We start from the raw sequence: 13153 nt of genomic DNA, 5'->3' as shown, positions 1-13153 counted from the left end.
AACGCCAAAGTATAAGGTACACCTATCATATTCCCCCTCCCCCCCCTCTCATGGGCCATTTCTAACATTATAGGGGGTGTGTGTAAATCTTGGACAGGTAACCCTCTTCACTTCATTGAGAGATGAATGCCTAAATAATGGGTATTACTTTGAACAGCCCCTCCTTAGTTACACTATTGGCAGCCCACTGGACAGGTAAGAAGTGTCTGAATACAAAGATATAAATACACACTGTACACATTTGAGGACATTTAGACATTCTGCTATTACCTATCAAGATAATAATAGGATACAAAAACTTTAAACAGTACCATTGGAAAGTATACAGGCAGGCCCTTGCACTACATGCTTTGGGGAATTCATCCATAAATCTGACCACAAAAGAGATGGGTATAGTGTGTATGGGTTTGGCAAAGTCAGCAGATAGATGATTGAGGATACATAGAGAATTGGGATCAGCTGACTTAGCAATTGGGGGAGGGAGGGTTACTAAAAATTATTTGGGGACACCATAAAAAAAAGCCTCTGGCACTCTGCCTGAATTTAAATCAAAAATAACATTTCCAAACATTTTAGGGGGTGTTTGGGGTAAAGCACTACTATGGAGCTGATAAAATACATTGTTAAGTGACTACATGAGGTGAATATAGGGCAGGAGACACCATGCTGGGGAGCTTAGTGAAGGGCAAATATGTATGAAGGACCTAAAATAATAATTACATAAAAATCCAGCATGCATGAGGACAAAGGGGACATTCACAGCATATTACAAGCATGGTAATTAGGGAATGAGGAAAGAAATACAATATATTAGCAAACATTCAATACAATAAAATGTGATATAAAAGGATAAAAATCTTACCTTCATATACTCCTTCTGCAGGACCTGGATGATGGCAAAACAGGTCTCTGGGATAATGATCCCCAGAGCCTGGGGGGAGATGCCTGTCGAGAACTTCAAGTCCTGCAGACTTCTCCCTGTCACCAAATACCGCAGGGTAGCGACCAACCTCTGCTCCGGAGTGATGGCTTGCCTCATGCAGGTATCCTGCCTGCTGATATAGGGGGTCAGCGAAGCCAACAAATGGTGAAACACGGGGTCCGTCATCTGGAGAAAGTTCCTGAAATCATCAGGATTATTCTCACGGATCTCACAGAGCAAAGGCATATGAGAGAACTGGTCACGCTGGAGCAACCAATTCTTGGTCCATGATCTCCTCCCCACCCTGTTCATGGACTGGACTTGTGTCAAGGTCAGGACCCCAACACCAAGCCCCCGCACAGCACGAACTCTACGAGGAGTACGCATACGAAACATGGCTAGAAAATGGTCGGCTGCTCAGAACGAAGTAACAGAACCCACTGAAGAATAGCAAGGCCTGTGAAGAGCGACCTGAAAAACAGCAACGAGCGGGCAAGATCGCACAGAAAACTCCGATACGAACTGACTGCACGCACTGAAGAGCAGATACAAACCCACAAGCACAAACTGAACGGCAGAAAACGATCTGAAAGCCACGAGTCTGAAAAAGCATGAATTGTCTCTCACCAAACTTTTACTAACACGAGATTAGCAAAAGGAGCCCAAAGGGTGCCGCGCTTGGTTCTGAACCGGCCTTTTCTAGTCTCGTCGTACGTGGTGTACGTGACCGCGTGGTTGGCGATCGGAAATTCCGACAACTTTGTGCGACCGTGTGTAGACAAAAAAAGTTTGAGCCAACATCCGTCGGAAAAAATCCTAGGATTTTGTTGTCGGAATGTCCGAACAAAGTCCGACCGTGTGTGCGCCCTATTAGACTGGGATGCCATTAATGTTCACGTGCGTGTAAAGGCAAGCGTCACAATACTTTTGGTAATATAGTGTATGTCTCACACACATTATAGGTATACTTAAAATGACACCCCAAAACACATTCTGCTATGCCTCTCGAGTATGGGGATACTTTTACACAGTCTAGCCATATCGAGGGGCCCAAAATCCAAGGAGTGACATTAGGCTTTCAAGAAGCATAAATTATAAGTAAATTATGCATCTAATTTTCTGACTACCCATCACATTGTTGGAGGCTCTGGAGCACCAGGACAGTGGAAATGACCCAATTTTGGAAACCAAACACTCAAAGGTATTTTAAGAGGAATAATGAGTCTTTTGAAAATATAATTTTTTGCCACATTTTTGTATCTCGTTTTCTGACTAGCTATCACCAGTGTTGGGTCAAATGGTTTGGGCTGAGCAAAAGTTCGGGCTGAACATTGCCTGTTCATCCATTAGTGTAGTGTAGTGTAGTGCAGTGTTTAACAAAGCATTGCATAACATTTAGTGCTCTTTACAGTGCTGTATACCCTTTCTTTTTTGTTGTTGCATTTTTTTTGTCTTTTTTTTGTCTTCTGCCTGCCCCCTTTGTTTTAAATTGTCAGCCGCAGTTTTTCTGACTGTGACGCTGGTGTTCCCCCTCAAGCCCCCCCCCATCATGTCTGAGAGCCCAGCAAGCAGAGGCAGATGTTCCCATGCCACTATGAGAGGGCCAGCAGCATTTGTGTCCACAGGAAAAGGTGGATGTGGTCCGTCCTCAGGCAGGACACTTTTGTCCCTGTTTAGTGATGTTGCCCGTGCTATCCAGCCACAACATGCTGAGGAGGTGGTGGACTGGCTTACTAAACCATCCTCATCCTCTTCATCCTCCTCATCCTTTTTGACCCAAGCTGACACTAGTGCACAGTCCACCGCAGCTGCCAGAGCAGCTTATTCTGCCTCTTTTTCAACAGCTGCTCCTGCCATAGCCCCTGCATCATGCATGGAGCTGAATTATTTGACCACAGCATCAGCCAATTGCTTCTTGATGATGCACAGAAATGACTTCATTCTGATGTTGGTTCTGAGGTAGAGAAAGGTAGGAACATGAGCATACAGAAAGGGGAGAACACTGATAAACAACAAATTGGCAGTCATGTTCCCCCAGCTGCAGAGTATTGCCAAGTTGGCTCCAGTGATGGTGAGGATGGAGGGGATGATGATGATGAGGTGATGGCCAAACACCCCCCTGTTCAGGAGTTCTGGTGTGAACCGTTTGGCCCTGACCTGCGAACTCCATTAAAGTCTTTGGGAGCCAAATATGGAAAATGAAAAGTCCCCATTTTGAAGGCTTATATGCAAGTAAGTGATTATAAAAACGGTATTGGGGTCTGGGTACTGCCTAGGGGACATTTTTTTTAAAAGATCGTTTTTATAGGAGCAGTGATTTTATTGATGTTTAACCTCTTGCCGTCCGCGCTATAGCCGAATTATGGCCACAGCGCGGACCTGCATTTCTGGGAGGCCGTCATATGACGTCCTCCCTTTTGCAAGCGCCCAGCGCGCCCCCTGCAGAGCACGCACTGTGATCATTGAGTCACCGAGACCCGGGTGATCACAGATCCAAGTAAGGGGCCTGTTGTGTTCCTGCTGGAGCATTGTCAGGTCACCTTGAGACTAGGTGACAGATGCACTCCGTAGGAGTCAGAAATGCACCGCTAGGTAGTGGACCCTAGGACTGACTGCTGCGGATTGAACCCTGGGAGGTTCAGGAAGCAGGTCTACTGGATCACTGACACAGATCCCACTGGGAGCTAGAGCATAGATTCCCCAGGGCGCGGAGTCTAAGAGCCAGCAGGTGTTTACCAGAGCCTTTAGTGGTAAGGATGGACTGCGCTGCAGTCTGGCTCCAGGTCGCGGCCCCCAGGGTCTCACAGCTCACGCTCAAGGTAGACTACAGGAGAAGAGGAAGGAGGCAGCAGGCTGGAACAACAAGGAAAGTAAGGGACAAGCCAAGATCGGGGCCACAAGCAGACAAGGACAACAGAGTTCAACGGGGACACGCCAAAGGTCAGGGTCACGAGCAGACAGGAATAGTTAAGAACAGGCCAAAGTCGGTAACAGGAATTAGATGTAGGAAACACAGCAAGTACACATGGAGGCTAACACACAATGGTTGATCAGCACTGCTGGCTTGCAGTGCACAGGTTAATATAGGGTTCCATGATAGGGCCTAGGGTGGGGCCATGCTTAGAGGAGAGGTTACAAAAGCAGTCAGGTGAGGGTCAGCTGGTCTCTAGAGAGGAATACATGGAGACAGGTAAGCTGACAAAGAAACTATTCTTGTGATGCCACAAAACAAACAAGAGGAGAGGGAAGAGGAGGAGGATTCTGTCAGGTATGGAGGCATAGTAGGAGAGGCAGACATACGTCCAACCTTAAAGGAAGGTTTTCCATCCCCAGAAACCTTGAGAGTAATACGTGGCTGGAAGGAGGTAGTTCCAGATACTGTTAACCTCAGTGACCCCAAGGACTCTGCTTCTCATACCTCCACAAACTTGCAGTGCAAGAGCTCCCTTATTCTTCAAAGCCTGCAAAAGGCCCTGAGAATTTGTGGCATCAAGGAGGCATCAAGGAGATGGATCATTATTGGTTGGCAACCCTCCTTGACCACCATTACAAGGGGAAAGTCTCAGAACTCATTCTGCCTCACAGAGGGAGCAGAGGATGAAATATCTTGAGGAAACCTTAAAGATGAGTTTATGTAACGGCTTTCCAGATTTTGGTAGTTTACTGTCAGCTTCTATATTCCATCATCAGCATCTGCATCATATGGTGGAAGATTATTCAGGGGTGGAAATAAACATGGAGAGCTTTCCAGTAGACAATCCACTGGGTGTCTGGGTCATGAGAAAAGGCCTCTGGCCAGAACTTGCCCAGTATGCAATTGAGCTGCTGGGCTGCACTGCATCCAACATGCTTTCCAAACGGGCATTCAGTGCTGCTGGTGGTTTTGTGACAGATAAAAGAGCACTTCTGTCCACAGACTCAGTTGACCGGCTGACAATTGTCAAAATGAATCAGTCCTGGATTAGCAGCAGCTATCAAGTCCCTGATGCCGATGTCACTGATTAAGTGTTATTGCGATCTCAAATTTCTGCAAGACTGTCTAGGCTACCTAGCTTTGTGGGCGTTGATTTTTTCTTGAAGTAATTCTTTATATAGGTTTCATGGGCACAATTAACACCCAAGGACCAATTTTTCCACACCTGTTTGACAGGTGCATAAAATTAAATTTTTTTACAGCAAGTCCAAATCTTGCTTTCGTCAAGAGTACCTCTATGAGGGTTATGGTGTGAAGGCATTACCAACACCCAAAGCCCAATTTTTCTTCACATTTTACTTCTATCCAAAGTCTGCAAAAGAGACACCAGACTTTATCTAATACCAATTGTTAATCTTGTCCTGAGTGTACTATAATTTGGCTTCTTCACATAAGGCTTGCTCACTGTAGTGCAAAACTTTGTTATTTCCATCTAAAGTCTGCCAAAGAGACACCAAAATGTATCCAAAAAATCTCTAATCTTGTTCCGAGTGCACTAAATTTTGGCCTCTTCATATAGACTGGCTCCCCAAGTCGTTGTTTACTATATAAAGAAATCTTGCAAGGAAATTCAATTTAAATGTAATTTTTCTTTCTTTATAATTGTCAGATTTGATGCAGCAGGTTCTTTACACGGTACAAATGGGCCACTTTACAGGCAGAGAAAGGGGACCCTGTAGGCCCTATTTTTAAAGGTATACTAAGGTTCTTTTTTTTTTTTTTTTAAATAACAAACATGTCATACTTACCTCAACTGTGCAGCTCATTTTGCACAGAGTGGCCCAAACCTGCTCTTCTGGGGTCCCTCGGCGGCTATCTCGGCTCCACTCCGCATTGGACAACCCCCTGGGAGAAGCGCTCTCCCGGAGGTTTACTTGGCCCCGCCCCCCCGGCGGCCACATCATTGGATTTGATTGACAGCAATGGGAGCCAATGGCTGCGCTGCTGTCAATCTATCCATACAACCAGCCTCCGTTCCCAGTTGATGCCTTCTCTGGAGAAACGCGTCGGGTGGAGCAGCTGATTCTGACGTTATCACGTTTTATCCAGCTATTTGGTTTGATCCTGAGCTGTTGCTTCATTAGTTTTTCAACCGTTCCTGTTTCCATTTTTCTGATTGCTAGATTGCTAGCTTGCTGTGAAGTTTTATCAAAGTTTTTTAAATTGCTGTGAGCTGCTGTGAAGTTTTTTGGAATAAAAAAACCCCTTTTCGAAGTTTATCTGCACTATGGAGCTTTTTTCTTATCTCCCTTGAGTGTTAACTGCTGAGATCATCCATGAGAAGAGATCTGAATCAAGGGTGATTATAACTGTTCCTGTGTGTGGATTCCAAAAGGAGAGAGGAGTTAGTTTCAGTCGTTGAAGGTGATTGTAATCACGATCCCTGGATTGAAAGACAGGTGGAGGATTTTGATGTCGGCAGGCTGATGCAACAGGCTCCCATGATCTCCATAATTTGATGTCCAACTGATCTGGTAAGTGGCAGTAATATCACAAGTTTTTGGGCTGCAAGATCATCTCATTCCCATCTCTCCTGATTACTGAGTTTCTCCATACTCACATTGTCATTTTTATGGACTTTGCTTATATATTGTTGATCACTTAGATACACTCACTTTATATGGATTTTGTATATATCAGAGTACTTTTGCTTTAGGTCCTTGTAACAGATTGATAGTGCACACTACTGTTCACATGGGTCGTTTTTTGGTAGCATTTTTTTACTTTATTGTATCACTTTTGCACAATACTATATATATCTTTATATGAGTTTGTATGGTTGTGTTTAATCATCTTCACTGATTAATTAATGGTTGCTCGCTTGTTTTTTGGAGATATATGTTTTTGAGCTTTTTTGTATTTAGGCTTACACAAGCAGCTGCACTTTTTTCACTTAGTTAGCGCAGAAATTTCCTTTATAGCTACTATAAAACTATCCAATCAACAGCCGAGAACCCCCAGCCGAGAGACAGCATGTCCCCGTGGTACAAGTTCGAGGCTTCAGGTAAGTAAAACAGGGGGGGCTGGGGACCGGTCACTGCCAGGGGTTTTTTTCACCTTAATGCATTAAGGTAAAAAAACGCTTACCTTTACAACCCCTTTAAAGGAATTTTCATTTTTATTGTTTCACTTTAAGCATCATTAAAATCACTTCTCCCTTAAAAACAATCTTTTTTCAGTTTTTTTTTTTGCGTTGATACATGTCCCCCAAGGTGGTAGCTGGGCCCCTATACCCTTTTTTATGGCCAATGACTTGCATATAAGACTTCAAAATTAGGAATTTAAATTTTTTCAGGGTCCCATAGATTTCAATAGGGTTAGTGGCTTGTGACTGAACTTTTGCGATGTTCGAGAGTTCTGGCACAAACCAAACCTTTTTGTAGCACCATTCATTTTTCCTGACACCTAAATATATATCTAGACAAGACAACAGGAAGAGAGTATGTGAACCCTAGATTTATTTTTTGGTATGTTTCACATGCCTCACTATATATAGTGTTATTAAGCATATTCTTTTTTTGTAAATGTGTTGCAAAGTTTCTTAGTCAGAGAGCAGAACTTCCTGTTTCAGGTTGACAACACTAAGCTGATGCTTCACAAATTTCAGCAGTGTCAAATATTGCAAATAGTAAGCTGCAAGTTGGTCACCAATCGTGACTCGTTGACACATCTCCACTGAAGGATTCTAATAAAAGTCTATTTTTTGGCCACATTTGTGCTCACCTTGTGTCTATATTTTCCTTCATCTGTCTGACCTTTAAGAGAAGAATAATTCTGAGATGAGTACAGAACTTGTAGAGCATTAACCACATGTTCCACTGAGCGATACACAGGAGATGTAGTTCTGTCAGATGAATAATCTCCGGAGTCCGGTAAATGTTCCTGACCTGTACAATTGTGAAGAGAAATATAATACAATTTTTCATACAAAGTATCTTTTTTTGTGTTCCCTGACAAGCAGAAAAGTGTTGTCATCCACAGATTTTCAAGTAACTTGTCTTTTGGGCGGATCATTGGATGGAAACCATCAACAAAATTCTTAAAATTCTTATCAGCTTCAGACCAAATGTTCAAGGATAAGCTACAATTCAAAATCTCCGGATACTTTTCTAAAAGAGGAATATTTGAGGCCCAATTAGGAGGGAGGATGAATGTTACATCCCCGTATAATCTTCTCAGTGAGGAATGAAACATGGCATCATGATATGTTCCACAGAGTATGATCACTTTTACCAATGATTTCTCAATGGTGCTATATGCAATTTCCAAATCAGGACTATTAGGCATTAATACACCGATACCAGTCCTTATCATAAATGCCACACAATACCTATGATTTAACAAAATTCTTAATAACCAACATGATTCCCTTTCTCCACTTTCATCTGCAGATGATATTATTCCAACCCAAGTCCATCCAAAATGTCTCAGTAATTCTAATATATATTGATAAATCCTAAAGTCATCTTGGACTGCACTGTAAAAAGAGGGAACGCTAGCTCTGTTGGTCAAAGTATGATCCACTGCCCCATAACTGATCTAAAACACAGGATGATGTGTTTCAACATTTTGGCTATAAACTTACAAGAAATGGCTAAGCTTCAAAGGATTTAGGAAGACACACTTTTTCTAAAATGAGATTTACTGCACATTCTCTAAACATTTACATACAAATCCTTAGCTGCGTCCATGAAATACATCCACATAAAGAATAATCTGCACATTCAGTGGGCCAAGCAACATATACCCTCATTCACCAAAATCTGCACTCCAGTGGGAAAAAGTGACATTCACCTCATAGCCACCTAAAAATTTTTTCTTGCAGATCCATAAAGCTATAAAGATTGCCTCCCTTTGAGGGCCACTAGTGGAAACTTTGCATGACTGCTGCCTCTCAATCCCTTCTGTCACTGACAGATGGAATGCAACTAATGATCAGTATCCAAATATGACATAGTGATCACATGTAGGCTATGGTCCTCATTGACAAAAAAAAAAAGCTTTCAGCCTACAGCTAGCCATTGCCACTTTTACACCAACTGTTTTTTTGAGGGTAAAGGCTTCTTTACCTGTAGGAGGTGTTTACAGCTATGGTCCAACATTATGCTAGAGCCAACAGTTGAGGGATATGGCAATACACAGTGTGGAACACCATAGAAAAACACAAGGACACGTTAGGAGCCTTTTCGTTTTTGTTCTAAGTTATCTTTACTAATGCCAGATCCTCTGCTGGGATCAAAATGAAAGGAGCTAAATTATATTTACTATTTATAATTACTGATTACTAGTCACTGCTTATGTGTCTGTGTTCTCTGATGGAGCAATGGATGTAGTGGAGAGTACAGGTATATATACAGTTGTGCTCAAAAATTTGCATACCCTGGCAGAAATTGTGAAATTTTGACATTATTATTGAAAATATGACTGATCATGCCAAACAACTGTCTTTTATTTTACCGCTTGCCAACCAGCCACCGCAGCAACATGGCTCGGCTGCGCGAATCACCGTCATGTTACGTCGGTAACATATTCGGCCACTAGGGGGGCGCGTGCACGCCGCCAGATGCTCGCGCGCCCCCTGCTCACCCACAGAGCCGATACGAGTGCCCAGCAGTCGGGATCACCGCCAGACTCCCACGATCGCTTGGGGCACATCGAGAACCAGGATCACAGTTTCCAATTATCTGAGGGGAGAACAGACAGATCGTCTGTTCATACAGAGTATGAACAGCGATCTGTCATCTCCCCTGCACAGTCCCCTCCCCCCTTCAGTTAGAACACACAATAGGGAACACATTAATCCCTTGATCGCCCCCTAGTGGTTAACCCCTTCACTGCCAGTGACATTTTTACAGTAATCAATGCATTTTTATAGCATTGATCGATGTAAAAATGGCAATGGTCCCAAAAATGTGTCAAAATTGTCCGACTTGTCCGCCATAATGTCGCAGTCCCAATAAAAATCACAGATCGCCACCATTACTAGTAAAAGAAAATTAATAATAAAAATGCCATAAAACTGTCACTTATTTTGTAGATGCTATAACTTTTGCGCAAATCAATCAATATACTGAACACTTATTGAGATTTTTTTTTTACCAAAAATATGTAGAAGAATACATATCGGCCTAAACTGAGGAAAAAAATATTTTTTTTATTTATTTTTGGGGGATATTTATTATAGCAAAAAGTAAAAAATATTGCGGTTTCTTCAAAATTGTCGCTCTTTTTTTGTTTATAGCGCAAAAAATAAAAACTGCAGAGGTGATCAAATACCACCAAAAGAAAGCTCTGTTTGTGGGAAAAAAGGACATACATTTTGTTTGGGTGCAACGTCGCACGACCGCGCAATTGTCAGTTAAAGTGACACTGTGCCGTATCACAAAAAGTGCTCTGGTCAGGAAGGGGGTAAAATCTTCCGGGGCTGTGCTCAAAAGTTTGCATACCCTGGCAGAAATTGTGACATTTTGGCATTAATATTGAATATTGTATATATACAGTATCTCACAAAAGTAAGTACACCCCTCACATTTGTGTAAATATTTTATTCTATCTTTTCATGTGACAACACTGAAGAAATGACACTTGTCTACAATGTAAAGTAGTGAGTGTACAGCTTGTATAACAGTGTAAATTTGCTGTCCCCTCAAAATAACTCAACATGCAGCCATTAATGTCTAAACCACTGGAAACAAAAGTGAGTACACCCCTAAGTGAAAATGTCCAAATTGGGTCCAATTAGCCATTTTCCATCCCCAGTGTAATGTGACTTGACATGCCCTGTACACGCGATCGGACATTGATCGGACATTCCGACAACAAAATCCACCGGATTTTTTCAGATGGATGTTGGCTCAAACTTGTCTTGCATACACACGGTCGCACAAAGTTGTCAGAAAATCTGATCGTTCTGAACGCAGTGACATAAAACACGTACGTTGGGACTATAAACGGGGCAGTAGCCAATAGCTTTCGTCTCTTAATTTATTCTGAGCGTGCGTGGCACTTTGTGCGTCGGATTTGTGTACACATGATCAGAAATTGTGTACAGGGCATTAGAGTTACAAGGTCTCAGGTGTGAATGGGGAGCAAGTGTGTTAAATTTGGTGTTATCGCTCTCACTCTCTCATACTGGTCACTGGAAGTTCAACATGGCACCTGAACTCTCTGAGGATTTGAAAAAAATAATTGTTGCTCTACATAATGATGGTCTAACCTATAAGAAGATTGCCAAGACCCTGAAACTGAGTTGCAGCACGATGGCCAAGACCATACAGGACAGGTTGAGCATGATCCCCTCCCCTCAGAGACTGGGCCACAGGGCAGTATTCCAACATGATAACGACCCCAAACACACCTCCAAGACCACCACTGCCTTGTTAAAGAAGCTGAGGGTAAAGGTGATGGACTGGCCAAGCATGTCTCCAGACCTAAACCCTATTGATCATCTGTGGGGCATCCTCAAATGGAAGGTGGAGGAGTACAAGGTCTCTAACACCCACCAGCTCCGTGATGTTGTCATGGAGGAGTGGAAGAGACTGGTAGACTAGTGGAAGAGTGGTAACCTGTGAAGCTCTAGTGAACTCCATGCTCAGGAGGGTTAAGGCAGTGCTGGAAAATAATGGTGGCCACACAAAATATTCACACTTTGGACCCAATGTGGATATTTTCACTTAGGGGTGTACTCACTTTTGTTTCCAGCGGTTTAGACATTGATGGTTGTATGTTGAGTATGTTATACAAGCTGTACACTCACTACTTTACATTGTAGCAAAGTGTCATTTCTTCAGTGTTGTCACATGAAAAGATAGAAGAAAAGATTTACAAAAATGTGAGGGGTGTACTCACTTTTATGAGAAGGGTGTACTCACTTTTATGAGATACTGTATATATATATATATGTGTGTTTTTAATTGTACCTGTATGCTTATGCATATGTTATATATCTTATGCTGCACTTCTGTAATGTTAAACAGCTTTATGAGAATGTTTATGCAAAAATAAATAAATAACAGATGAGACTGACAAAACAGCCCTGATATACCAGACTTCAGACATAATTCATGTTATTATACTCACGTGCAGGTAGTTATATACAAATAACAGCTGATATATAGGCAAGGTTGTGGTTAAACTCTGGTCTCCAATAAAACCAACTAATTTCTGGTGATCTCGGCAGGAATAATTTGGGATAGTCTCTCCCGGTCCGGATAAAATCTGTAAAACACTTTTTATGGCTTTTCTGGGATCAGAACACGAGTCATAAAGATGATATCCTAGGGTCACATTAGGCAGGATTGTTGGATTTTTATTCATTTGGTCAATGGCAAAAAGGAACATTTGAATATTCTTGTAGTAATGTTGCATAGGTCTGTTAATATAATGGATTCATAATATGGGTACAAGAGGTCACCAGTTTCCTAACACTTTTTGGTTTAATACCAAAATGGAAATGAAAAAAGCTTATACCAACCCATTACAGTTGAACTTAGACAGATACAGAAATCAGTATTGTTTTTGTTAATATCTCATAAACTGGCTTACCAATAGGGATGAGCTTCAGGTTCAAGTCAGTCATGAGTTCAACCTCAACCCAAGCTGTTTGCCATTTGTTGAATGGACAAACTAAATGGCTTGTATTGGTAAGATCACCCACCACCTGAATCATTGGCTACTGCAGAAGGAAGTCATTTAATGGTGGTATCAGTACAGTCACTAACTGATGACAGTTTACGGCTGCCCACCATCTTTGTTTTAAATTGTGAAAAAGAAAAAACAGCAAAAAGGCACCTCTTAGTTAGATTGTAGTATTTAATGACAATAAGGGCATTAAAAACACTCACATTTCATGACATGTTAGTTCGGTGCAAGGGATAGCAGTGACAGCCATAGATGATCTCTGCAGCAGGAGGAGAGTGGCTGGAGAGAAGCTTGTGCTCGTTGTATGCTTGCAATATAAGTCTCTATCATTAGGTGGCAGTGCTGAGGAAGCACTTAAATAGGCCGCACATTATCCTTCTCCCCTAGCTTGATAAAGGAGCGCGCCCCACGGCGCATGCTCGGAAACGCGTTGCTTAACGGCACTACAGCGCATACCACAGACTCTGCGTTCCAGCCTAATTACCATCACTTGGCTGAGGTGCAAGCCTCGTTCTAGATCCCGGTCGGATCTCGGAAGTATACGCTCTACTAACGGCAGGCAATACAGAAGAACAAGGCTTCCTTCTACCTACTGCTGCAGAGATCATCTATGGCTG

General features: G+C 42.4%; 1 protein-coding gene across 1 annotated transcript in view; it reads right to left on the bottom strand.

The window, feature by feature from the left end:
* Positions 1–12474, bottom strand: part of LOC141112914 (vomeronasal type-2 receptor 26-like) — a 55825-nt gene extending 43351 nt beyond the window's left edge. Inside the window, exons 1-2 of the mRNA XM_073606019.1 lie at positions 12441–12474; positions 7620–7783 (exon numbers count right to left, since the gene is read on the bottom strand). Coding sequence (XP_073462120.1) covers positions 7620–7783; positions 12441–12474 — 198 coding nt within the window. The remainder of the gene's footprint in view (positions 1–7619; positions 7784–12440) is intronic.
* Positions 12475–13153: the final 679 nt, after the last annotated feature.

The sequence above is a fragment of the Aquarana catesbeiana genome, linkage group LG11 (assembly GCF_042186555.1).
Source record: "Aquarana catesbeiana isolate 2022-GZ linkage group LG11, ASM4218655v1, whole genome shotgun sequence".
Taxonomy (NCBI): domain Eukaryota; kingdom Metazoa; phylum Chordata; class Amphibia; order Anura; family Ranidae; genus Aquarana; species Aquarana catesbeiana.
Note: the sequence above shows the minus strand (reverse complement) of the source record. Positions and strands in the feature narration are given on the sequence as shown.